Genomic DNA, 26,036 nt, shown 5'->3' on the forward strand with positions numbered 1-26,036 from the left:
TCATCTGGAATATAAATGGAAGTAACCTTTCCAAGCAGAATATATTAACATATGCTGGAGAATCCATTGGTTATTCTGAGGCCTCTTTCTTTCAGGCTTTAATCACTAAAGCCATCATTTTAGAGTCGGTTTTACAAATGGCAAAAGGACCAATAACTCTCTTGAGAATTTGTAGAGTTTTTTCTCAATCTGGGCAAGGTCTCACAAATGTGCTATATTCTAGTAGTTATTTTTAAAGCAGAAATATCTCCCCATTCCCTAAAATTATAAACAAATCTGATTCTTCAGAATTCCATCAAGCTCCTTGCAAATTAAATAATTCTCATCTGAGAAGTACAAATATGGAGATGGCTTCACACTATTATATCTTATTCTTTCAAACGGAAGGAAATCAGAAGAAACCAGAAACTAACAAATATGCCCCGGCAAGATTTGCAAGACCCTGAAGAAAATGGAGAAGCACATCTGTTGCTCTTCTCCTCTTGTGATACGGAGAACAAAACTGATAGAATACACCTTAAAAGGACTCATGTAAGGAGAAAGAAAAATATTTAAGATTTACTTTAAGGAAGTTGTCAAATGCTCAGGAGGGCTGTGTCATCATGTTTTTAAAAGACCAACTCTCTCTGCTCTTAAATCAATAAAGTTCTAGGTCCTGGCTTTAGAAGAAGATGCAAAACTAAGGATTTAAGTGGTAAGGCATGTTTTCTTTCAGATCTTTCTTTCCTTTCTCCCAGATCCCAGAAGCACCATGCTGTCTTCTGGAAGGTACATCCAAAGGTTTCGTCCACCAGGAGTCTAAGTGATGTGGGGGTATGGATTGTCTAGCAGGGAGCAGCTACCTGGGGACTGGGCACTGCAATGTTCAGTGAGCTTTGTATGAGCACACATAGCCACATGAATCCTTATTGATATAATCTTACAATCCTTACAGAACTTGTTTCAAAGATGACACTAACTAGTTAAACTTTGTCTTTCCTTCCCTTATACCAGAAAGAATGACAGAGTCCCTTGTACTCAGAATCGCACCAAGCCTTCCCAAGAATAATAGTACACACAGCTGGAGTGCGGAATAGAAGGGAAACACCATTTCTGATTTTAAATGCATAAGCAAATTTGTATCCAATTTCCATGCTTATTAAAACAAAATATTTTTTCTGTCTGCACATAAAGGGCTTGGCTCCTCTAGCAACGGAGAGAGCTGTTTCAAATGGGCTGGGAATTGCAGGTGCTGGTTAAGCTTTGTCAGGCCTGCCTGCATAGCAGAAAACAAACCACGCCAGGCCCCAAGCCTGCAGGTGAGCACTTAATGAACTCTTGAGTTTGTCTGCTAATTGTCGATGTCCGTCACACATCATATGTATTGAGGAAAGGGGAGAGGAGGGCCTGGGCAGCATCCTGTCCCCTCCTTCCAGAAGGAGCAAGCCCTTCAGTACAGAACGGAGCACATGAACATGCTTCCTAACAACTGCTGTAGAAAACACTTTAATGCAGCAAACACTAGAGACCATAAAAGCAAAATAGTCCCTCTTCATGTGTTTTACTTAAGCCCCTATTAGATTCTTTTGTGCCTGAGAGTAGGAAGGCTTGGAGTGGGAATTTGTTGATGGTTTGCCACAACTGAACACAAACTCAACAGAAAAAAACACAACTGTTTTTTTAAAAAACTCGGTGTGATGAGAGGCCTGTGAAGAAACCAGTCTTCATGATGGGGATTTAATTATTCTAGTACTGACAAAAATGAGAATTGAAGGAGGAATCAACCTGCTGACTTCCACAGGCAGTAAAAGACAGGTTTATCTTTCACTGTTTATTGTGCTCTTAGATATAAAAAATTCAATAATGGTCTGGTGGGTGTTCAGTAATTTATGATCATACACCATTGGTCTTAAAGTAATCATGGTCTTAGGCTATGAAGGTAACAAATAAGACGTCAGACAGCATCATGTTGCTAAGTTCAAATATTCCCAGAAAGATGGTGGGAGAGGAGGGGGGAGAAAAGGAAAAAGCGATATTTAAAGCAGAGTAAATAATGCAATCATGTTGATTCCAGTAGTAGCAAACAGTTAAAAGTGATGATGGAAATTACTGGAGTAAAACAACAACATATCTAATATAGACAGAAAGCAATTACAAAAGGTATAATAGAAAATTGAAAGGACAAGCTAGCTGATGTAAAAAGCTCACAAAAGCTCTGTAAAACATTCAAGGGGAAAAAGTTGCACTTGCTAATAATAATCCATGAAGGCTCAGGGAATGCTAATTAGCGTAGAGCTGCTCTTCATTTGTACAAGGACGTATGGGCCTGTTCCAGGTTTAAATAAATGACTGAATGACAGAGACTAAACTCATTGGTGTTCTTTCAAAAGTAAAAAAAAAATACAGGGTTCTGGCATCAGTCGATAACACACCAGAAATAGATTTACTCAATTTTCAGAGACTTTCAGAGATTTTCTAAAGCCACCAATCTATTTGCAAGGAAAACATGATTTACCACACATAACGTGAACCTACCACCAATGCTGTTGTGCTCAGCTCAGGAAATTTGCTACCTTTCAGGCCTTTTCTACACCACTCATTTTATTGCATCTACCTTTGCAAGAAGCCCAATTTAAATTACTTCCAGACTGGAAAAAGTGGAAATACAGATACCCTACAAAGCAGAGAATACAGAATAGGAAGAAAATTAGACACCAGTCATCTCAGAGTTCAATTCCACATTCAGCCTTAGCTTTCCTGGAGAAGTCAGTTACTTAAATGTCTAGTAGGATTTTCAAAGCCATATTGCCTTCAAATGTTTCCTCAGCACAGGGCTGAGAAGGGTACTCCTTAAAAATGCTAATTCTACGGTTGCACTTTCAATATCTGAAAAACAAAATTCACACAAGGAAGAACAGCAGCAGGAATCAAGTTGCAGTCTCAGATGGGTGATGCTGAAGGCCCACAGCGTTGCCTAGTACAGACAAATTTGCTGATAGAAAGCGAAATACCTAAGGATAACACCATAGTATTGAGCTGCCGTGTCAGAGAATGGCATGCTTGCTGTCAGCCTTGACTGAATTAATTTTATTTCCTTTCTTTCTTTGGTGAGTTAGAGCAAGGATCATAGCTAGTCTGCTGTGTAAAAACTGACCTGGCAGGAGGTGGGGAGCCTTGGTCACTATATCAGCACATAAAGCAGTAACATTCATTTTAGAGGTTTCCTCCTGAAATCCCATCCTCTGTAGGCAGGGAAGCACTGAGCTGGCCTGTTGGGCATTTCACCACCTGGTCAGCCCCAGAGACATCTACAGTCTCACACTACATTATCATTTTTCCCCTACATGTTCTTAAGAAAAACAAATGAACACTTAGCCCCAAGAATCTGATTCATATAACTATGCATCTTACATTAAATAGTGCAGCTCAGCAAATACTGAGATTTAGATTTAAAAAATAAACTCAACCAAGACTATCAACTATGAAGAAATCTGCACTTCTCCATCCTTGCTGAGAATGCTCATTTCTGTTTTAAGTATTTGTCTTCTTGCTTTTAAACACATTTGGTTTTTAAATTGCTGTATCTTTATTTAACAACATTGCTGCTTATGCATCAAACACACTTGTTCTTGGGATGCGACAGCCATCTAATAAAGATGATGCTTTAGAAACTAAGTAAAATTCAATATTAATGATCCATTTCATTCTTAAACAACGGAATTCTGTGCATGACTGGTGAGCCAACCAAATATATGTAATGTTCATTGTTGCTTTTGATAGAAAAATCAAGTAATATGCAATGCTATGTTTATCTGGAGGGCCTTACTCTCAATTCCAACAGAATTCAGACACTTGCCCATATTTAGCTCCAAGCAAATGAATTAATCATTCTTTCACTATTGTGCCTGCAAAAAAGAATAGTAAACACTGAGTAAACCTTGAAAGTTTTCTAGTAAGAGTCAACGTCTAAATGTTAGTCCCATTCTGCATTTGTTCTCTGTATTAACACAAATTAAAGATGCAACAAGCAGCTTTAACTGACATTTTCAATAGGAAATAGTAAAAAGGACAGTCCAATTGGTATGGAAGTCTTGGTTTTAAGAGCACAAAATCAATTGCAAACCTTATATATGCAGAGCAAATGATACCTAAATATTCAACTTGGAAGAGTACAGAAGGTAATCCTAAACTGAATCCACCATTTCCGTACTGAAAAGCACCGTTAACGCAGTCACGCTGTGTAGAGATCCCCTAGAGCAACATGCTCTGTTATACAAACAAGGCAGAGCCATCACCACCCAGGTCTGTGGGTGAAGGGCTGTCAAGACTGCAGAGGTTCTAGGTACCACCGCTGAACCCGGGCTGAGCAGCTGGAAGCAGGAGTTTGCCCACGCAGGTCACCATGTTAATACAAATCTTCCCTCCCAGTGCCCCAGACTGTTCCTGGCTCACGTGCACTGTCCTCACTTTATGCATGTGGCTCGGGGGATTTCAGAGACCGCATTGCTGATTCTTCTGCTCGGGTCTGTGTATCTGATTATTGGTTTCTAAACATAATTGGAGATACTGATTTCTTGACATTTAGTTCTGCTTTAGAAAATTATCTCATGCGTTAGTTTTCCCCATGTTCTCAAAAGAGCACCAGGACTTCTCTGCCAAATGGGAAACTGCAAGCTATAGGAATAAACACTTCAAAAGCAGAATAAACATCAAAACACGGGGCTGGAAGCAAGTAGGCCACCAGTGTGCTGCAGAAGGCGAAGAACAGAAAATGTTGAGACAAAACGTTGGGCAAATCTTAGGTTTAGAAGCAAGCATTAAATTAGCAAGCATTAACACTTTTTTAAATTTTTATTTTTATTAACAGCATTTCCAATGTTTAAGGTAATCATCAGCAAGTCCCACAATTCAGAGGTCAGAATATCTGGTACTCTATTGAAGGCACATGGAGATGTGCATTTCTTCCCATACATTCCCCCAAAGTAGTAATACCTTTCTCAACATTCACCAGTTTAAAATAAAGATGTACTGAAAACGTACAATTTATTGTAAGTCTTACAACACTGTGTTTTTTCCCCATATATTTCATCACAGCAATATAGAATTCAAGGTCATTAAGTAGAAAGTGTGACAGTTTATTAGAGCTTCATTTCAAATTCTATACATACATGCTTTTTCAACATTCTTCATTTTTATTATGATCTTGATAGAATTTCCCTCAGAGAGATTACAATGATCACAGAACGAAGTTTTAATTATTTAGGTCCAAACTAATGCAAAATACCAACAAAACCAGCATAAAATTTAGCATCCAAATTTCTAAGAATGGTAGGGTTTGTAAGCTTAAATATTTAAATGTAAAGCGACTTTATTTCAAGTACTGTAAGAGAGAAACATTGCCACTTACTGGCAGTACCAATGTCTTTGCAATATTTGTAGGCATTTATGTGCATCTTTCAAAAGCTCTATTAACCTTTATACTATTTGTCAATAAAAAGCCCCATTAACATTTAAACCGTGGATGTCCAACTGTCTACTTCAAACAAGAATCAAAAGATAGCCTGTAAGAAACAGTTATTTACTACAGGCTACATTATTGGGATTGTACATGCTGGAGATTTTGAAAAGCTCACATTTCCTGAAGTAGAAGAAAAAAAAAAAGGTAAAAAAAAAAAAAATCATTCATCAATTGGCAAAAAGGCTGCATATGGCCTGAGCAGGAGATGTGGCAGCGACACAGGTGGACGGGCATCACCAACAACACAGTACAGCTTTGGAAGCAATAGTACAACCAGCAGGAGCCACTTCAGGAATACTGGAGGGCTAAAGAGATTGCACTACATATGACACGGAAATTCAACACTGCTTTTGCAGTAGGATCATCAGAACTTACCTGACATTAACAATCTGTCTTCATTGGGCAAGAACTTGATTTTAATCAAAGATAACATAATCATTGGATAAGAACTGAAATCACAGCTGTGCAGATGACAGACTCTTCAATCAAGCTGCTGAACTGGAAGTGCCAAAGACATAATTCACCAGTTCATGTATGTCCCCCAAAACTTTGTTTCAAGCACCACTGATTTAGTAAAATCCTTATGTGCTGCTTCTGTAAAGTGGCTATTTAAAAAGGTAAGGGAAAATGATCACAAAATCTAGAGACTGAAGTCAAGCAGTCTATTACCACTGCTTTTACAAATCATTAATGAAGACAGCATGACCTGCTCCACTGAAGAGGGGGGAAAAAAAAATCATTAATCATCTTCAAGTATGGGAGATGCACTCACAGTGACAACAGAGGCATTCATTTCATTACTTTACAACAAGGAAATCTATAGACTCCATAGAAAATTTACAACCAAAATGGAGCTAGTGTGACAAATGGCACTCATGTAGCAACAATGAAAATGTAAAGTCAGCAAATTCAACAAAAATGTATCTTAGTGGCTTTGCTTCCTCAGGCTCCAGTTTGATGGAGCGCCACTTCATGCAATCATTCCTTTCCTCTCACGTCCGTCTTGTCTTCTGTTTTTTCGTTTGCCTCTTTGCATCCTCTGAACCACCTGTGTCAGAACCTGTCTGTCCAAGAGCACGTACTCCTTGCAGTCGAGTTGTCAGCTGTAGCAACAAGGGAATGAGCTGGGGAGAAAAAAAAAAAAAGGGAAGCAGCCTGTGGTTACAGTGGTATGTAAGGTCTGAATGGCAACGTTCTTTAGACCCATTCATCTCACAACAAACAGCATTTATTGCGTAAATGGCACATCTACAAAGATATCAGAAAATGGCAGCAAATCTTGGGAACGAATCAGGCCAAACTCCTGGGAATTTCTGATAATCAAAAACTAAAATGATTGTCAGTTAACTTTTTTCCCTGCAGTCATCTATCCAAGAACAGCAGTTTGAGTCTCAAGTCTAGAAAATGACCGCTATTTTCAGTGGAGGCACTTTCAGTGACATTGTAGAAAATCCTGGAGAATCCCATGTTCAGCGCTGTCTTACCCATGTTTGAGAGGAAATCAACTTGCACAGACAAATTTATCTTCTCTTATCAGCAAAACAACAAATCCAGTCATATCAGAGAAGACTAGAAAAGCATGGCTTGCTAAGAAAGACAGAGGAAGTTATACAGGTTTTTTTTCCCAAAGCCATCAAATGAGAAGACAAAATTCAGAAGCGGCACAGGAACTCACCTTCACCTCAAGTTTTTAAAAAGGAAGATAATAGTCAAAAAGCTTGGCTACATTGTGGCTTTTCTTAAAATGTGTCACATAAGGTGACTGCTGACTGCATCACTCTCTGGATAACCACCTCAACAAACCCTCACTCAGCACAGTACAAAGCATTCATCGAAAGGACAGTAATATTTGGTTAAGACAAAAAACCCCATGACCTACCTTATCATGGTTGTAACCAGCCAACAACAGAAGCAGCGTCAGTGGTAACGCGATGTAAGATCCTTGGGCGATATCTTGTTCAGGCAGCTTTCTCTGAAAACAGTGGGGACCATGGATTTTTTTTAAAGTCATTTTGACTATGAAACCCCTCAGCTTTAAGCAATGTCAGCAATAGGATCATGTGGTACATCCAGCCCTTCCCACGTAATTCCTTCTCAGTGCTCCTCAAAGATTTACTATACCATCAACTTCAAAGCAGTCCCCTTGATCAAATTCATTCACTTGTTACCTTTTCCTGGGATTTGCTGTTTTTTAAAGTTAATTCACTGATGGTCAGTCTCCACTTTACAGTCAAACTGGTGTGCTTTAATTTACCTGTCACATGCTGCCCAAACCTCTATGATCCCAATGATGAAACTACAGCAACCATATTAGCACAAAATCTTTCAGGCACATCTTTCATTTATAACTGCCATTTCATGTTTCCCTCATGTTTCACTGGCATCTGAACATGCAGTGATGCAGAAAAGAAATAGATAATTAAAATATTACAGCATGAGCACTTCGATAAATTGACTGCACCGTTCAGAAGTGCAAAAAGACACTTCTCTCTCTCAAGGGAGTTTTCCCCTAATGTTAGTTTGACAACTCCTCTGCTTTAGCCTCTACCTCAGCTCCAGTAACTAAAGCTCTCTTTTTGGCCTGGTGATACTTATTTCATACACACAGAAGTCTGTAAAGGAATTCTGACAACAATCCTATCTTTCTCCCTCAGCCCCATTACTGCAACCTTTCAGTTAGTGTCATGGCTACAACTTCATCCTGAACTCCTTACCTGCTCCTGTAACACACCAGGTTATTACACCCCTGTTTGATGCCTTAAATGTGGCCAAATCCAAATTCATTGTCACTTTAATGCCTCTCAATAAACGTCTTTATATTTACTTAATAGAAAGTTTGGCCGAGATCACAAAATACATGCAGGCTATACTACCAGACATTGCTCTCAAGGTGAGCACTTGAACATTTATGTATTTTGTACTTACAGTGGGACTGAAGATCAGCGTAATGTGTTTATGATATCCAATAGCAGTGAACGAAACTTGAGGCAGGGTGTAGTCATACTGTGATTTAGACAATGTAGAATCCAGAAGCACCACATAATTCTGTGGGTGAAAAATACACTTAGCCTACAGCATCAGTAGCAGTCTGAGACAAAAATCAGATTTAAAGGCAAAAGTCAGTTTCACAGGCTTCAAATCTTCTGAGACACTGGTTGCTCCAGCATGAATACAGCACTGCAGGCACACCAGGAATAACACTTCAGTGTCCTTAGGGAAAAAAATTTAAGTGACCTAAGCTAATTATTCAGCAATATTCTTACCTCTCCATCTCGGAGTAGCGGTGGGAAATGGAAAAATAGGGATAGGCCTAAGTTGACTGTATGAATTGGGTTGTCAAGATTTTCACTTTTGTAGAGCTTCACCTGTGAGGGCAAGAAGAAAGCACAAACCAGGTATTTCTGAGCCTTCACCACAACAAGTATTTCAGACATCCCACATCTTAAGGAATAAAAGCACTTCAAAATTCATCATGTGTTTTATAAACGGGAAGTTGTTAACTAAAAACACCTGGAATTGTTCTAATCTGGGATGTGGAAAGTCACAGAAACAGTCTTTTTACAAAGCTTGAAATAATTTAGGCACAACTGATATCTAACTGATATCTAACATTTTCACATATCTAGTGTATTAAAAGTAGTCTGTGATATGCATCAACCAGAACTGAGTAAATCTTTTAAATAATCCCAGCAGTTTCACAGGAATTTGCAGCTGGGTGTTGTTTCTATTTCTCCAATAGGCTCATTTTGCTTGATTTCAGTTTCTCTACACTTACTTAAGAAGCTAGACACCCTCAAGCTACAGAACAGCCCTGAAGTCCTCAGCAAATACAGTTTGCTCAGAAGCCAGCATAATTAAAAGAGGGTTGTATCATAATCGAATAAAGCTGGAAGGGGCAGCTGCACCTCCTCACATGAGGCTGCCTGTACACACAAACATTTATCAGCCACCGCACCTCCTCCAGAGGACACAGTAAGCAAACTGATGCTGTTTGTGGACAGCTGTGGACAGCTGCTCTGAAGCAGCCTCCTAGCATCGGTACCATTTTTTGTAAATCACTGGATCAGATATTTGCCAAGACTCGGCTCTCCTTGCAGACACTGCCCAACTAAATTCTCATTGATTCTGCCGAGTGCTACCATGGTTGCAGCTCCAACCACAGCTCACCAGAGCATTTCCGGTTGTTTCATCCAGCCCATGCAACCAGAAGCGAACAGACTGAGGTCACAAAACTGCTTGCTTGTGTCTGTATCAAATCGTAGCACATCTTTCAAAGACAAAACTTTCTGCCTTGAAAGCAAGTGTGATGGATATGCACCCATCAACAGCACATCACGTTACATGCAATGCAAGACCCAACCTCATACGAAACAGGTACAGGCTTGGATAACTTCCATACAATTAAATTTTTACATCAATTCCTGTTTGCTTAAGCTGAACTGCAAGGGCTTAAATTTCTCCAGAAAGATAGGAAGCTTGCTCAGTGCTCTTCAGTAAGGTGATACATTTTCCCTTCCTGCTCTGAGTGTTGGATCCTTTGGGTGTCTCCCAAAAAAACCCAACAACTTAGCAATGAGATCTTGGCAGGTGAGATGCATAACAGACTAGTCTGAAAGAAATCCAGGCACTGCATTTATATTTATAGGTAACATTTCAAGAAGCTTTTAAACCTGAGAAAGGTACTGTAACTCCCACCACACTAACACCTCTCGCAGATACTTCCAGCATTTGCACTCTAAGCCAAAAGGATCACAGGTGTTTAGCAAGTGTTTTTCAAATCACAATGAATTTTGAAAATTTCAGCTTTGCTATTTGTCTTATACTCTCTCTTATAACTGTACTTTTAAATTCATGTGTCCTGTGGTATCATTGCATTCACATGGTATCTTCTTGCTAGCAGACATGCATGTCAAAAATTCCAGGTATTTCAGGTATTAATGCAGTTCTCTGATACAGAGGACTCATTGCACCCCTAGTGCCATGCTCTCCCTATGGACAGGGCACCCCTAATCAGGGAAGCAGACCCAGAAATGTACAAGCCAACCTGAGAAAGCATTTCATAAACATACTCCCATGAAAAAAGGAAACACTAAAGCAAAGCAGTGAGGAACACTCAGAATCTAACACATAGAATCTTAATTCTATCTGGAATTCAAATTCACCTTCATTAAAGCATTAGTCATCATTTGAATTAAATGTGTACGCTGGCTACTGAACAATTTCCAGTGACCCTGCACAAAAAAAAAAAAAGGGGAAAGCAATGGCAAATACACTTGACAAAGATGAAAGGCTTGAACTTACACATAATGTGGAGAGATATTCGGAAGATGTAATTACATTTCCACTTAAATCAAACTGATTAATTTGCCGGAATGCTATAATATTAACATCATCAATGTCACTGTTCCCAACCTGCAACATAAACAATGTCATGTTTTTACCAACAGAGGAACAGTTAACAGAGGACAGTTAGCACAACACAAATATTGATCATAATTTTAAACAAGAAGTGAATTTTATTCTATACTAACCACATGGAAACTTGAAGGCTTTCCAATTGCAAGTATCTTTACTCCATAGAGCACAGCTCACAATTACAGACTTGTGCACTATCAGCACAAGGCTGATGGCATTAAGTTAAACTACCAATGGAAGAAGTATCAAAAGCAGGCATTATTTTGGAAGAGGCTGAGTTATACACACAGGACTGCCTGATGTCTGAGCATTGGTCTCAGTATTTTGCATCTGTGCTGAGCAATGCATACTGCTATGCTAGGATGATTATGCAGTTGATTAATGAGGAATATGCTCATATCATAATATAATCTACTTCAAAAATATGTAACTTTATATTCTTTGAAATTGTTTAAAATACAAAACATTTGTGTTTCTAAATCTGAACTCCGACCAGAGTAAGGAAAGACATTTACTCAAATAATAACTACAGTAACAGACAGGTTCCAGTTAGGCCAGGTGCCCTATCAACAGTCTGGCACCACTGAGGCTGTACAATTTTCCTGCAGGTGTCTTTCAAATGCTCTCTCCTAGAGAAAATGGCAGGCTAGCCAGGATGCTATTAGTACAAGCTACTGCATACAGCTACTTGCAGTACATAACCTTCATCTGATTTTCTGGAATTTGGGTTGCACTCTCTTCCCCTTTCCAGCCAGCAAGCACTCTTAGCAAGACGAGACTAAGGACTTGAAAGGTTTCTGCCCTTCTGTTCTGCTGCAAAGGAGGGCACCCTTGTCAGGCACGTGTCTCAGCTCAGATAATGACCAATTCCCCACTGAAAAGTTCTGGACAACTAACGAAGGCTAATTAACCTTTGCTGGATGTCAAGAGATAAATGCGAGGCAACTAATCTGAATCTGTAAGGATGGAGGAATATTTAACAAGATTTCATCAGTGTTCAGTTCAAAGTTATTATTACATTTTATAAAGATTTGCTAGTCTGAATGACAATTTCATCTACATCAAGACTGCAGGATTTGGACCAAATAAAGCAAAACAAAATATATCTTATCTATCAATAACTAAATACGAAGATAGCATAATATGACAATTTATGACATCCTCAAGTCGCTATGCTTTGTTCCATATCATAAAGAAATGCTGAAAGGTGTTCTATACATTTATTCTCTCATTTCTTGATGTACCTCTTCACTTGTTTACTGTTTGGACTTTATTTTATTTCAATTTTAAGCTATGGTGGTGACACACACATATAGGGCCCGTATTGAGGGAGCTAACTTGCTGAAAGCCACTTGTCTAAACAGAACATAAACAGAACGCGTTCAACTACATTGCTGCTGACAGAACAGACATAATGCCTACACAGATGCATTTCATATTTAAGTGGTACTACAAAAAAAAGAAAAAATTACCTCAATTGCACGATGTTGTGGTAAAGCTCTTTCAATGTGATCATTGCCTTCAGCTTTGAGTTGGACATGATACACACAACCAGGCTAAAAGCAACATTCAGTGATAAATCCCAACACTGAATAATACATACTTCAATTTTAGAAGACAGTAAGAGATTCCATTTAAGATACACCACCCAAACAGATCTAACTCTATCCAGTTAAAGTCTTCCTTATCCCAAATAGCAAATTTAGTTCAATAACACCATTAGGGGTGTTTACTGCCAGCAAATACAAAAGGCCTATCACAGAACTTTCACTAGTTTATTACATTACAGTATTAAAAGAATTCATCTGCTGTGAAGGGTTTTAGCTAGAAAGAAAATACATTAAACAGGATTAAAACCTGATCAAATACTGCTTTCTACTTCAGCATAATTGCTTACTCCATACACAGCGGTCCCAGAAATTCACCTTCCACGTTTCCTGCAGAACAACTGAACTCACATACGTGCTGTACAATCATCATCATACAAACACCCTATATCCTGCTAAAAATATGTTGTCACAGTATTTTCACAAGAGAAACTAAATGCTTCCTCAAATCCTTTTACCTAAGAACACCTGAACACCTGTTAGACACAGCCAGTACATCAACCAGGGGCTCACGACATGTCACAGGAGCTGTTCAGTGTTTGTGGCAGGCCATGACAGTATGCTGGCAGCAAGTTCCGCAGACTTATACTAGAAGTATTTTCTCCCTTCACTGAATGAATGTTCACTACATGACAGTGTAACACTGAGACTCAAGGGAATCTGAGCTAGCAAATGTGATGGGAAAACAGAAGTCAGTAGCTAATTAATAAAACACATGTTATTCCATTATCATGCTAACGTAAAAGTAAATGACAGAGAATGTTCTAATCCTTACCAGGAGGCCACGTAGCCTGAATTTGCCCTCTTCATCAGTTATCGTGTCTTCTCCATAGATGCTACAATCCTTCTGCCCCACAGCTTCTACTGAGACTCCCTGCTCCGGCTCTCCATTTAAAGAAGAAACTGTGCCGTAACAGCTAGAAGTATAAAGAGAACCAATTGCTACAGATGTGCAGATGCTGTTTTAATGCACATTTTAAAGACGTTTTATTGTTACAACTGATGGAAAAAGTACTAAATATATTTAGCATAGCGTGGAGAAGAAAAGGGGAATATGTAATGTGTACGTAAAGCTGTTTAAAGCATTAGAATTAGCTGCAGTTCAGTGCACAACTTTAGGAATCCAAATTCTCTGATGTCCATGAACAGCAGCACTTACCCCTGAGAGCAAGGAAAGGAAGGATCTTGAAGTCAGATACCTGAATTGGCCTACCATCCCCAGAACAGTCCTCTCCTGTGCCACTGGACATAGCACAAGCCACTTCCAGTGCCACTGACACAGTGCTTTCATAGCAACATTTCTCCTTACAGTCCTGCCATCTAGGTGTAGCTATATATGCACATGCATAAGAAAAGGCTAAAAAAAGTACTTATACACAGAATAACAGAGTTAAATTGTGCCTTCAAAAGTATCCTCCAAACCTCCAGAACACACATTTTACATAATGTATCCTGATACAGTACGTAGCATTTTGCACAGCATTTCAGCTCTACTGACCTGTAAGCTGTCCTGTAACCAGTTATCCGAATTTTAAGATTCTGTCCTTCCTGCACTTCAATCATTTGTGACGATGGCTCAAAGCGAAACTCTTTCATCATGGGTTTAAAATAATACTGCCCTGGGCTCTGCAAAGAAGCATGAAACAAGCCGTTTACTGATAGTAACACAAAAATTCACCAACTCCCAACAATTATGTTTCTTCAAGAGCTCCCTAAAGAGCTTAAGTTCTCTGTCTCAACTGTAGGTTAAACTGGATGGAAAATGTGAGCACTCAAAAACAGGGAGCAATATTGGACAATAAACCAGTGGAACTCCACCAGGTGATAAAGCCTGAAGAGGGAAAGGAAACTATGTCCCTAAAACCTTACCGCAAGACCTCAAGGACAGCAAAGTGACCAGGAGAGAGAGATGTCTGCAAGGAAATTATTCAGGCATGTCTACACACATGTACAGATCAGTAATCTCATTAGATTTCTTTTCTCTAAAGACTCTCAAATGTTCATCAAAAAATTGGCTTGTTTCATGTTTACAGACTGCAAATTAGTAACTGAGATCAATCAACATCACCTACTACCTGTTGGGGAGAAATCTCTTGCTAGGTTAGATTTCACATCTTTCATGTGCTAAGATTGTAAGTGCTCTCCACTCTGAGGGACCTACATTTCTCATTGTTATGATTTCAAAGGAGACCACACATCCCCCTGCCACTGAAGGGAGCCAACATCATCCCTATTTTGGAGGGCAATGTAACAGCATCACACATGCAGACACATTCAGAAGAATCAATTTCAACTTACCAGATTGGAAAAAGTCAGCATGCCGTTATCCTGTGTAAGGAGGTTGGATCGAAACACCCCTCCACTGAGAGACAAGAGAACTCCGGCAAGAGCCTGGTCATCCTCTGATTTGATCTATTTTTGAAAAAGCAATAGTTTTAACTGTAAGCTAGGGTTGCTTTCCGAAAAAGAGTTCAATTCAGAAGCCCCTTACAGAGTGCAGAGATGTGCTGGCTGTGAGCACTCACCTGTAAGCAGAAGAAAACTAGCAACATCTGCAGTGTATGCCCTCCTGTGAGACTGCAGGGCTACAGAAGCTTGTGCTCTCAACATCTGGGCAGTCACAGCTGCACATAGCACGTGCCACCAGAACAGTCACTCTCTATCACTTGCTAGGACATGCTGGGGGCCAGAACAAAGTATCCTAAAGACTAGAACCAAGCACTAGTTGGACCAGACTGTACACAAAAAAAAAAAAATCCCCTTGAGGGATAAAACTCATTAAGAGAAGGTGGTCCAACTCTACAAAAGCAAATAAAGACAGTTTTTTGCACTGCAGGCTCTAACTTTCCACTCTATAAACCTTGCAAAACATCTTCTGCATGGCAAGTCATGGTCTACAATTAAGCTCATCCACTGAGATTTGTTTCCCCATGACAAAATTATCCCCAAATCCCACACCCATTTTTGTTTGGCTGGGACACCTGGGTTAACTTTTTTCCCTGTGTAGCTCTAACTGCACACACACTCATTCAGAACCCAAAGTGTTTAGAACATTACCTCAAACGTAACCCCAGCAAGAGCAAAAGCTTTGAAGTCCCCAACTGTTCCTTCTACTGCAGTCAAAACAAACCCTTCTTTCTGAGCAGTAACTGTATATTCCAAGTCACTGTGGAGTGGTCCAACACTTCAAATAAAAGGAGAGAACTAATTTTAAAAAAAAGCACTTGTGTATCACACACACATTGCCAAGTCACCATTGCACTTCAATTAAAGAATCCAAAAGGTCAAAACAAATCTGTTGATTACCTGTAAGCACCTTTGTCATCAGTGAAAACTGTGATGAGCGAGGAAGTTGCTCCCTTTTCACTAATGACAATCTCAACGCCTTCCAATTCAGGATGAATTCGCCCTTCCAGAAATAAACCTGCTTTTCCATGAATCTCTATCAGTTTTCCAGGACAACTCTCTTGGTCATTGCAAAGGGGATTTAAGACAAACAAGAAAGTCAAAATACATTCACCGTTCTGTCTTACAGCAAGAGTTTAACTACTTCCAAAGTGACCAGTTGATGTTCTCTTACCTTAGAATAAGAGATCAACCAATTCTATGGCCTCTCAACACATCTTAAAACATCTGAACATTCACAAAATCAGTAACAAAGTTCCAAAGCTATAAGCACATCTCCAAAACAAACATTCTGAATTGGCTAAGTGCTTTGAGGATTCATGAAGTTACATATACTGCAGCCACATGGAGATGATTCTAACAATATTCCGTTCTAGCTGATATTACACAGAGCTTTGACAAAAGTTTTTGAGATCAAATTCAGGTCAGCATATGTCATGTTTAACATAAAGTAAATATAAAGACATAAGTAAAATTTTATTCCCTCTCCCCTCCAATGTATTTAGAATGTCCACAACAAAAAGGCACATAAAAAGGTGTACCTAATATTTTCTAGTTATTTCAAATGAAGTATGTTCACTTAGGAACCTGAGGGCAAGATGGACACTGACTTAACAAGTAGCACCAACTGAATGATGATAACCCTGACAACTTTGAAGTTTACTGTTGTGAATATTTACATATTGCATATTATCACATACTACAAACAAAACTTAACAGAAACTTGAATTTGGCAAGAAATTCAGAATACAAACATCATTTTTTCACACAACTGTATTTCTAGATAAGAGTAATATGAACAATTCTGAGAGTCTGGTGTAATATCCAGAAATCTAGTCCTTCCTCTTGTGCCAGGTGGTCTTTTAGCACTTGGAAGCATGTTCTGCTGATAAAAACTGTACTTGCACCCTCAACCAAATACCCATGCTTCCAAATTCCAGAGTGAAATTGGCCCAAAGAAACAGCTGCTGTTGAAACTTTCCTAACACTATTCATACGTTCGTCTATAAGGAAACATTTCTGCCTTAAAAATCTACTCCTTTCAAGCTAGATTTTATTTATACTTACCTCCACTAACAACTGTTTCCACATAAGGCGGGTAGAAAAGCAGCTCTTTTGATGATGGTGTCACAGTAATTTTCTCTCCAGACCTATAAAACACAAGATACAATTAGAAGAAAATGGAATTAGCAGCTCTCACATAGAGCAGCGTACTGTCTATTGACCCAAGAACCCGTCTAAATACCCCAAGGAAAAAGTATCAACAATACCTAAGCAAAATTCATACTATGTGGTACTAGTTTCCATTTAGCTGACAGTCAACAAGAACAGGCACAGGTACCCATACAGCAGCTCTGTTCTACATGGAATATATCACTATTCTGTTTAGTGGAAACACCAGACAATAGTACAAAGAATACACCTGGTCAATTGGAGCTTGGTATTACCTTGCCCAGTATGAAAATTCATACAGGAACGGTCCTTGGAGTTCCTCCACCATTTCTTGCACTGGTGGCTTTGTTCCTTCCTCCTCTTGACCCTTCTTTTCTCTCTCCTGTCGGCGGGTCTCAATTTCTGCCAGCTGCTGCTCCCTACGTAACTCCTGTACAGACTTCAGGGGCCCTAAAACTAAGGCGGGTTCACTGTCAATGGATGACCTGAAAACAATGAAGAGAAAACAAAATCATCTCCTTTCACACGAAGGGATAACAGCTTGTTATATCTGTTAATTACTACCTTTATACCACAGCAGACAAGTTCCAGGATTTTTTTTAATCCATTCCTTTTAAATTCTGCTATTTATTCCAAGCATAACTAAAAATTTTAACCTCCACATCAATCACAGAATCACTAAGGTTGGAAAGGACCTTCAAGATCATCAATTCCAACCATTAATCCAGTGCCACCAGGTCCCCTAAACCATGTCCCAAAGTGCCACATCCACACGTTTTTGTAACACTTCCAGAGATGGAGACTCCACCACCTCCCTGGGCAGCCTGTTCCAATGCCTGACCACCCTCTCAGTGAAGAAATTTTTCCTAATATCCAACCTAAACCTCCCTTGGCACAACTTGAGGCCATTTCCTCTTGTCCTATCACTAGTTACTTGGGAGAAGAGGCCAACACCCACCTCACCACAACCCCCTTTCAGGTAGTTGTAGAGAGCGATAAAGTCTCCTCTTAGCCTCCTCTTCTCCAGACTAAACAACCCCAGTTCCCTCAGCCACTCCTCATAAGACTTGTGCTCCAGCCCCCTCACCAGCTTCGTTGCCCTTCTCTGGACACGCTCCAGCACCTCAACATCCTTCTTGTAGTGAGGGGCCCAAAACTGAACACAGCTACTATCAATCAGAAAAGCTCATTCATAGGCACTACAGGTAACTTACCTGGCCTAGCAGGAATTGGCCTACTTGCAACTCTCTCAAATACTGCCCCATCATGGGACAACCATTCAAGAAGCTATGGCTCTGCTGCCTCCTCCTCCCTTCTGCCATGCCTCAGCATCCCATTGCACAGGCCGCGTCACATGTCTACATCTCAACCACTTTGCAGAGTCCAGCATCTTAGCTTAGCTTAGGTTTTGGTAAGCACAGAGTCCTGATTTTGCACCAAGTACCAGACACCAGCTCTGCTTCAGGGGCAACCACCTCCCACAGGAGCACTGACAAGCCAGTAGGAGTGGTAAATTCTTAAGCCAAAGGACCAGTTTGTATGAGTACCTTTAACAAAGCCCTAAACTAAAAGAGAAAGACCGGAATTCCAAACCTGAGAACAAACTTAGTACAGAAAGGATTTGTTTATTTTGTATAACTCAAAGACCAGTAAGCTCACTTTTGTTTCAGTACTAGGAACTTTCCCTCAGAACCTACCTCTCAAGAGTAGAGTATACAAGGAGAAAATAAACTTCTACCACAAACAAATACTTCCAATAGCTGGCAATTTCCAGGTAAAGCTCTGAGTTCTAACCTATCTGCCCTACACATTTGAAATATTCAGCTATCTTGTCACTGTCCACTGAACAGATTGCTAGGTAAGTTTAAACAAGTCCTTTAAATCAGCTCAGACCAATTCATCACGTTTCACTTTCGTTGATCTTACATCCTCTCTTTCCTAGCAATTTCTTGTAGTATCCAACCATCCTTTGTATCTTATCTTCTGTCTCTTCTACAATAGTCTGAAAAACTGTTGCAGAACATTGAAAAATTCTCTATGAGGAGTGAACGGAAATGATCACGATTACTTTTCCTACAGCCACGTTAGATTATCAGTATAGTTGAGTCTCCTGCTTCAGTCTTCACCTACATTCTATTTTGTCTTTTTTAAGAAAAACAGATACTACTGCTCTATCAACCAAGTTTCATCAAGGCTTTGAATTCTTTCTCTGCAGTCCAAAGACACTATAAAAATGTATCAAAAAAATTCTTTTTGTCTTACTAAAAACCTGTACAGACATGCACACAGTCTCATGATATTAATAATAAATTACTACAGTCTCATTTTTCAAACATAAGAAGCCATCACCAAAAATTGTGAAGAAACAGCTTTCTTTTTGGTTGGGTTGGGGTGTTTTTTATTAACTGGAACTTAACAGGTCAGCACCACAGATCTGGTGGACATATACATATCCACCTATACAAGCATAGACTTTTAAAAACAGCTGTATTGCTTTTAAATCCAGAGCTGCTGTTTTTACGTTGATGGCATTTCACAAATTGGACTTTGGCTGAAAAGCTTCAGGCAGGCTTGAACAGAGACAGTCTGTGGCAATCGAGCTGCCTTCAAAGCACTTGCCAATAGTCTCAAAAAATCCAACCAGCCTAGAAGGTCAGTATAATATTCACTTCCTCACTAAGTTCTTTTTAAAATCCTAATGTCTCTCTGCTATCCCAATGTTTCTTTTCCAGCTGCTGTAGTTGCCCAGTACTTGCAGTTACAGGTTCATTAAGCTCAGGGAATTCGAGGCAATGCTCTGCAGGTAATTTGTTCTCTGAAAAGATGTTTTCTGCACTCAGAAAGTTTGAGAACCCATAGTCTAGAACAAGCAGACATCAGCAGAGCATTAATAAAGCACGCATCATTATCAGACACATCCAGGCAGATCTGGCACCTCATACAATTAAAGCTGTTCACAAATCAGTGCTCCCTAGTGATCTCTCTGTTCAGCTAAACGTAAATTGGCGCATCAGTGTGTAATCACTCTGCATAGTTTTCCTTTTATAACCCTCTTCACACCAGTAACAATGCTCTAAAGCAGATTCTCATTCTGAGGAAACAAAAAGGGGAAAAAATAGATGCCAGTGATAAAGAGCTCAGACCTAAGCTAAAACAATACCCTCTGAATTCTGAAATTTCAGTTCATTAAAGTATATAAAACCTCAGAAAATCACTCCTTTTCACCATGACACACAAGTAGAAAGGGACTAGATTGAAATTAAGTGACAATGTTCAAAATGAGGGATGGGAATTATTTATCCATCTACAAAGAACTCAAAGCACAGCTTAGCACAAAAACCTCTTGCAGCCTAGAGTTGGATGCCATCCCCTTAGAAAGCAGCCACTGCAGTATTAAACCCAGAGTAAAACTTTGAGAGAGATGTCTTTTCCTTCCCCTTTTTATAGGCCCAAAATTTCTTTGTTCTTACTTAATGGTAACAGTCACATCCATCAGTTTATCTGTTACAATCGTGCCAAGGACATGGTGTCGAACTGCAGTGAGTGTCAGTATACTAGGAGAAGACCTGTAAATCAAAGTAACAGAGAGATGAATTCAAGGTCCCCCTCCTAAAGAAAACAACCAAATCTTATTTAGCAGTTTGTGCTCCCGTCCCTAAGTTTGAAGTGTTTTACAAAAGACAGTATACAAGTTCCACAGCAAAGCTGTAGTGCTGAGATGACCGGATATTGGAAAGGGAGCGTTTTCCAGCTCTGAACCCCAAATCACTGCATGACATTGGTCAAAGCAATTCCTTCCTTTCTGCCTCCTGCTTCCTCTCAAGCTAAAGCTGATTTGATTGATTTCATATGTACGATCCCTTACACACAGCAGAAGGGCACTCAAAAGTTTGTCATATTAGACACAGTTCACCAAGACTCCCCCAGGTCTAATGGTGCTTTGCTGTCAAAAGATGGTTTCTGCTTCTATCCATTCACTCACTTTGTGCCAGCTCTCATGTTTAGTCCACCTCTCTTTGAAGTACTTTCAATTCACTAACACAGCAGAAAAAAATCAGATTCTAGTGTTGAATTCGTTTTCTGACATGTTAATGAATTAGAAGTAGTCTGGGAGCAGAAATCCTGTTTTTGGAAGCAAAGAGCCATTAAGCACATTGCCAGACCATAACCTATAAATCAACCAATAAAACATGGCTGCCTGACGAAGATCAGCACTGCTTACTTGTGATTAGGGTGAATATTTATTCAGCTTACAAAAACTGGGGTGAGCAGAATCAAATGACCACAAAGTCATGGCACTAGGGACGTACAACAGTGATATATGCCTCCTAGTAAACTTACTATCCTATCTTTTGCATTTCACCTCTCACAAAGGATCAACAGTTTCTACTGAAATAGCTCTGCTTTGTTACAAGGCAAAACCAAAATTAAACAGACACGAGGCTGACAAAAATATTCATTAAAGTAGCAAAACAATCTTTAAAGCCTATCATTAGTTGATTATTTTTTTTAAGACTAGAAAGGGCAAGAGAACATGTCCGATATGCTAAAGCCTCCCTCTATTGGTTAGAGACAGTCATAGCAACACCTCCTGAATTGCTGAAAGCAAGCAGCTGCAGAAGAAGGAAGCTTTATGAAAGCATACTGATAGGCATAGGATCAAAACCAGATTTTGCTCTTACGTGTCGTAAGTGTAATACTCATGTTCAAATTGGTGGCAGGAACGTGGGGTAACTTCATATACACCTGTAAACATGAAGTCAAAGAATGATCTGCTGAAAAAATTCAAGCTTACTGTGCTGGCTGAGTTCTCAAGATCACATGAGACCTGAGGTATAGAAACAATTACAAAATTTTACTATATCTCTATTGCCTTTCATATAGACACTTGTCAATTAGTTCACCTCTGTTCAGTCATAGATCACTATTGGAAGCTGTGTAGCGTTTCTAACATACACTAATACAAAACACAATTAGGCATCATTACAGATAAACATAATTACAAATGCAAACAACCAAACAACCTCAGAAGTAACCTATTATAGTCCCATAGGTGATATCCTTTGACTGATTATAGAACCACTGTAGTATTGTGTTGTGAATGACACCACTGGCTCTAAGGATGAAATGTTCAAAGCTGAAAAGTGAATCAAAACCAAACATATTGGTTAACTGTTTTGCTAAGGGGCCATAACAGAGAATTCGTTCTAAGGCATTAAAAGGAGGAAAAAAAAAAAATCTGGTTTTAAAACATTCTTTTTTGCTGTTACAGATAACCCTGTGGTACTTTTAACAGTTACCCCTCAAGAATCCTGTATTGAAATGAAACGTCTGTTTGTCCCATATGAACAAGATTATTTTAATATGCTCTTCATTCATCAAAGATCAAAGCCCTTCACAGAGTCAAAAAAACACAACTTATTTTACTTCTGGAATCTATATTAATGTGAAGGACTAAATAGTAGGAGAATTTTAAAAACTTAGAACAGAGCATTTATATACAGATGTAAATTAAACAATGCCTCTCAGAAACATCAGAAACCATAACAGTTTGGTTTTGTGGTTTTGTTTTTTTTTTTAAATTCCCAGCAGTATTAGCTGACTGGTTGTTTTTTTGTTTTTTAAACTAACATTTTAGAGCTGTTACCTGGCTTTGAAAGACAGAATCTATTAACTCCTTTGGACAGGTTATAAACACCAACGTTCTCTGGCCCATTTCCATCCTGATAAAATTCCTGTGAAGCCACAACACAATTCACTATTAGTACCTACCAAACAACAAAATGAAAATAGTATTTGCCTAAAGATACATCAACGCTTCTCTTTTACAACAGCTAACAACAGAAGATCGTTTTACCAAATCTTAAGAGACAAATCTCAAAGCACTCTCTGTTGCTGTGCTATATGACTCCCGGAAGACATGAAAAAGTCTTGATTCCAAACATAATCCAACCTACCTACACAAGTTCATTAAAAAAATACAAGGACGTTTGTTACCTACGTACCAGTGTAATTGCATGAGAAAGAGAACACCTCAGCATATATCCAGTCTGCCTGAATTCTACTCCCGAAACATCTTCCTCCATGACTTCCAACTCCAGAGACTTATTCTTCCAGCACCAGTCTTCATGTACAATGCTTACTAGAATACACACCACACAAAGCATTTTAGTAATGTACAACTGTGTGAATAAGGGCAGGTTTTGTGGTATAAAAAGCTTGTATCACTCTAACTTCCCTGACAATAACCTTCAAAGCCAGATACACAACAATGACTGTAGTAACAGACCTGGTTCACAGCACTGCAGCATCACCAGGAATCCAGCACATCTCTTAACAGAACAGCTATTATAAAAAGGAATAACAAAGTCTGGTCACCCTGGAAAGTTCTGCAATGTGCGCTACCACTGTGGTAGTGAAAGAAGCCTAGAGGTCATCACAACCTAACTCCAATTTCACCTGGTGGAAAGGTGTTCTAACTTCAGTATAAAAAGAGCAATCAGTATATACTCCTTACACCTTTCCCTGGAAAACAATTTATTTTCATAGCTGGCCAAAACACATATTGCTCTTAGGACAGGTACTCGGGAAGCAGAAGAACTAGGATGTGCCCCTGTTCTTAGGCTTGGGACAAGTCAGGTGATGATAAAGCCCTTTTTCCTCACTCCAGCTACACAGACCCTAAAACTTAGGGGAGCAGCTACCTGTCAGCTAGCAAACAGGTTAAACATAGAAGATTAAGAAAACTTGATGCAGTGTTATATAGTATTTTTCCAGATTCTCTCAAGTTTCAGAACTAACTCCATGTTGGGCATACTGTAAACGGTATCCACAATAACAGAAGTATACAGATTATGTCACAAATTTAGCTACTAAGGTAACACTTCAAGCAGTTCCCCATAATCCTACCTTTGTATTTGCCAGGTAGCACATTTTCAAATGTGAAGACCACTGAGTCCATGTTTCCAGAGAGCTGCAGGTTGCGTTTTTCACCCTGGCGGCTCACAGACTGTAATATCACCATGAGATCACCACAAGCATCTGTGCAGAAAAGAGAAGAGAAAATGAGACTACATTCTGGCTTCCCAGCTTTGCCTCCCAAACCCCCACTCCAAGCAAGCTTCATGTGTACTAAGATTAAAATGATTACTCTCTTCCAGTAGAGAACATTTAGACTATATATTAGGAAAAATTTTTTTTACTGAGAGAGTGGTCAAGCATTGGAACAGGCTGCCCAGGGAGGGGGTGGAGTCACCATCACCGCCAGTGTTCAAAAAACATGTAGACGTGGCACTTTGGGACATGGTTTAGTGGGCATGGTGGTGTTGGGTTGATGGTTGGACTTAATGATCTTAAAGGTCTTTTCCAACCTTCATGATTCTATGATTCTATGCGATTTCCAATTAAAACTCTCACTCTTATTTCTTAAGCACATGATTACCAGTCCTTTTTTTCATTCTTCAGGAAGTTTGAGACTGTTCATCATATTCCTTTATCTAATGGCAAGTAACAACCAGGGGTCAACATTAAATCCCTGGGTCCATCTTGCTCTGCAGAGACTACAGGGCCCAGAAAACACCTGGGAGACAGAACACCAAGTACAGAGGGGATTCAGAGACAACAAAGAAGAGGTAAAAATGACAAAAGTCAAGCCCCAATCACCATCTGCTGAAATCAGTGGGTAATCAAGGAAAACAGCAGGAGAGAGGTCCTTAGACTAAAATAAAGACAAAAAGCTTATGAAAGAGAACAGAGATTTCAAGCTTCCTAATAGTCTTAGCGTCTATGCTACAGGTTTTTACACACACTTTTTTTCCCCCCCTTGCCATGTCTTTTTTGCCTCCAGTACTTCTCTGATTGATGTACAGTATCCCTAGTGTCAGTCAGGAGCATCTCCTTCCAGAACTTACCCATCTTCTGAGGAAGGCAAACAGGTCAGAATTCCTTCCTGAGGAAGGAATACTTGCTTACTCCTACCAGGTATTAAAAATAGGTACATAACTTAACTCCAAACTTTATTAGGGTATCTTATTAAGCTGTAAGGTCTTACAAAAAAAGAGTCACTTTACCCATGTGCTGGAAATTAATTTACTTATCTGCTGATGAGACTAACCACAGCAAGTGTCTTGATCTAAACCGTACTCAGTCACACACACAGTGCTGAAGTTCTCCGTTCCCATTTCCACTTCACTTTCAAAATTCACTTACCTAAACAAGAGATCTTCCCCGAGATGGATGCCAAAAACTGAGAGAAGGTCACATCCATTACTGGTCGGTCTGTAACAGTAACAGGGAACATTTTGGGTTTCAAAGCCAATCCTGCTCTGGTCTCAGCCTCTGGAATAATTACCTGTAGAGTATATGACATCAAAACATCACCAGCTTTTAAATATCGGTCCAAATACATCCACTCTACTTAGTTCAATCCATTTATCAGTAATTAGAAAATGGAAATTTACTGTAAATCTCAGGCAAAGCAAATCCAGCCTCCCAAATATGCTTTTCAAAATTCTGTATTAAAAATCCTCCAAAGAACTGCAATAAAACTGAGCTAAAAATCCTCCAAACAGATCAGTTTCAAAAGTCTGTGCAAATTTCACTTCAGGATGTACTGCTGCTTCCACATTAGGCTATTTCATTATCTATAAGGACAATCAGAGGCCTTACAACCATGCACTTCCTCATCTTCAAGTCTGCATGACCTCCCACAATGCAAAATTCATGGTGGCTATGCTACAGGTTCTGCTGTGACCTATAATCTCAGGAACCATTTAGACACCTAAGAAAGGTACACATTACATGTCTCACTCACAGGATAATACATTAAAATAAGAAGTGATCTAAGGGACATCACAACTAAGAGGAGAGAGAAATGAGAACTTTCAACCTCAATGGCCTGATCTATTAACAAGTTTAAAGGACAAGGAACATGGGAATCT

The 26,036-nt window shown here is 39.4% G+C and overlaps 1 protein-coding gene across 1 annotated transcript; it reads right to left on the minus strand.

Annotated features, from left to right (window-relative positions):
• Positions 1–6,243: 6,243 nt before the first annotated feature.
• On the minus strand, positions 6,244–25,504 carry LOC104622937 (nodal modulator 3-like). Its single transcript, XM_010289865.1, has 19 exons — positions 25,306–25,504; positions 24,007–24,138; positions 23,103–23,239; positions 22,745–22,832; positions 21,780–21,843; positions 20,568–20,663; positions 17,373–17,582; positions 16,993–17,075; positions 15,826–15,985; positions 15,577–15,703; positions 14,818–14,931; positions 14,018–14,145; positions 13,295–13,436; positions 12,385–12,468; positions 10,799–10,909; positions 8,761–8,862; positions 8,423–8,542; positions 7,377–7,469; positions 6,244–6,621 (listed from the first exon to the last, which is right to left on the minus strand). The coding sequence occupies exons 1-19, from the start codon at positions 25,502–25,504 to the stop codon at positions 6,490–6,492; spliced, it is 2,322 nt and encodes a 773-aa protein (XP_010288167.1). The 3' UTR covers positions 6,244–6,489.
• Positions 25,505–26,036: the final 532 nt, after the last annotated feature.

The sequence above is a fragment of the Phaethon lepturus genome, unplaced genomic scaffold, assembly GCF_000687285.1.
Source record: "Phaethon lepturus isolate BGI_N335 unplaced genomic scaffold, ASM68728v1 scaffold3276, whole genome shotgun sequence".
NCBI lineage: Eukaryota > Metazoa > Chordata > Aves > Phaethontiformes > Phaethontidae > Phaethon > Phaethon lepturus.

What these genes read in the sequence shown, in the direction of transcription:
- LOC104622937 (XM_010289865.1), bottom strand. Translation starts at nt 25,504, where the DNA reads ATGTATTTGGACCGATATTTAAAAGCTGGTGATGTTTTGATGTCATAT. An exon ending in TTTCTCATGCAATTACACTG is followed by an intron (nt 22,833 to 23,102) that starts GTACGTAGGTAA and finishes GTGGCTTCACAG; the next exon opens with GAATTTTATCAGGATGGAAA. An exon ending in TTGCTGGGGTTACGTTTGAG is followed by an intron (nt 14,932 to 15,576) that starts GTAATGTTCTAA and finishes TTTCAAAAATAG; the next exon opens with ATCAAATCAGAGGATGACCA.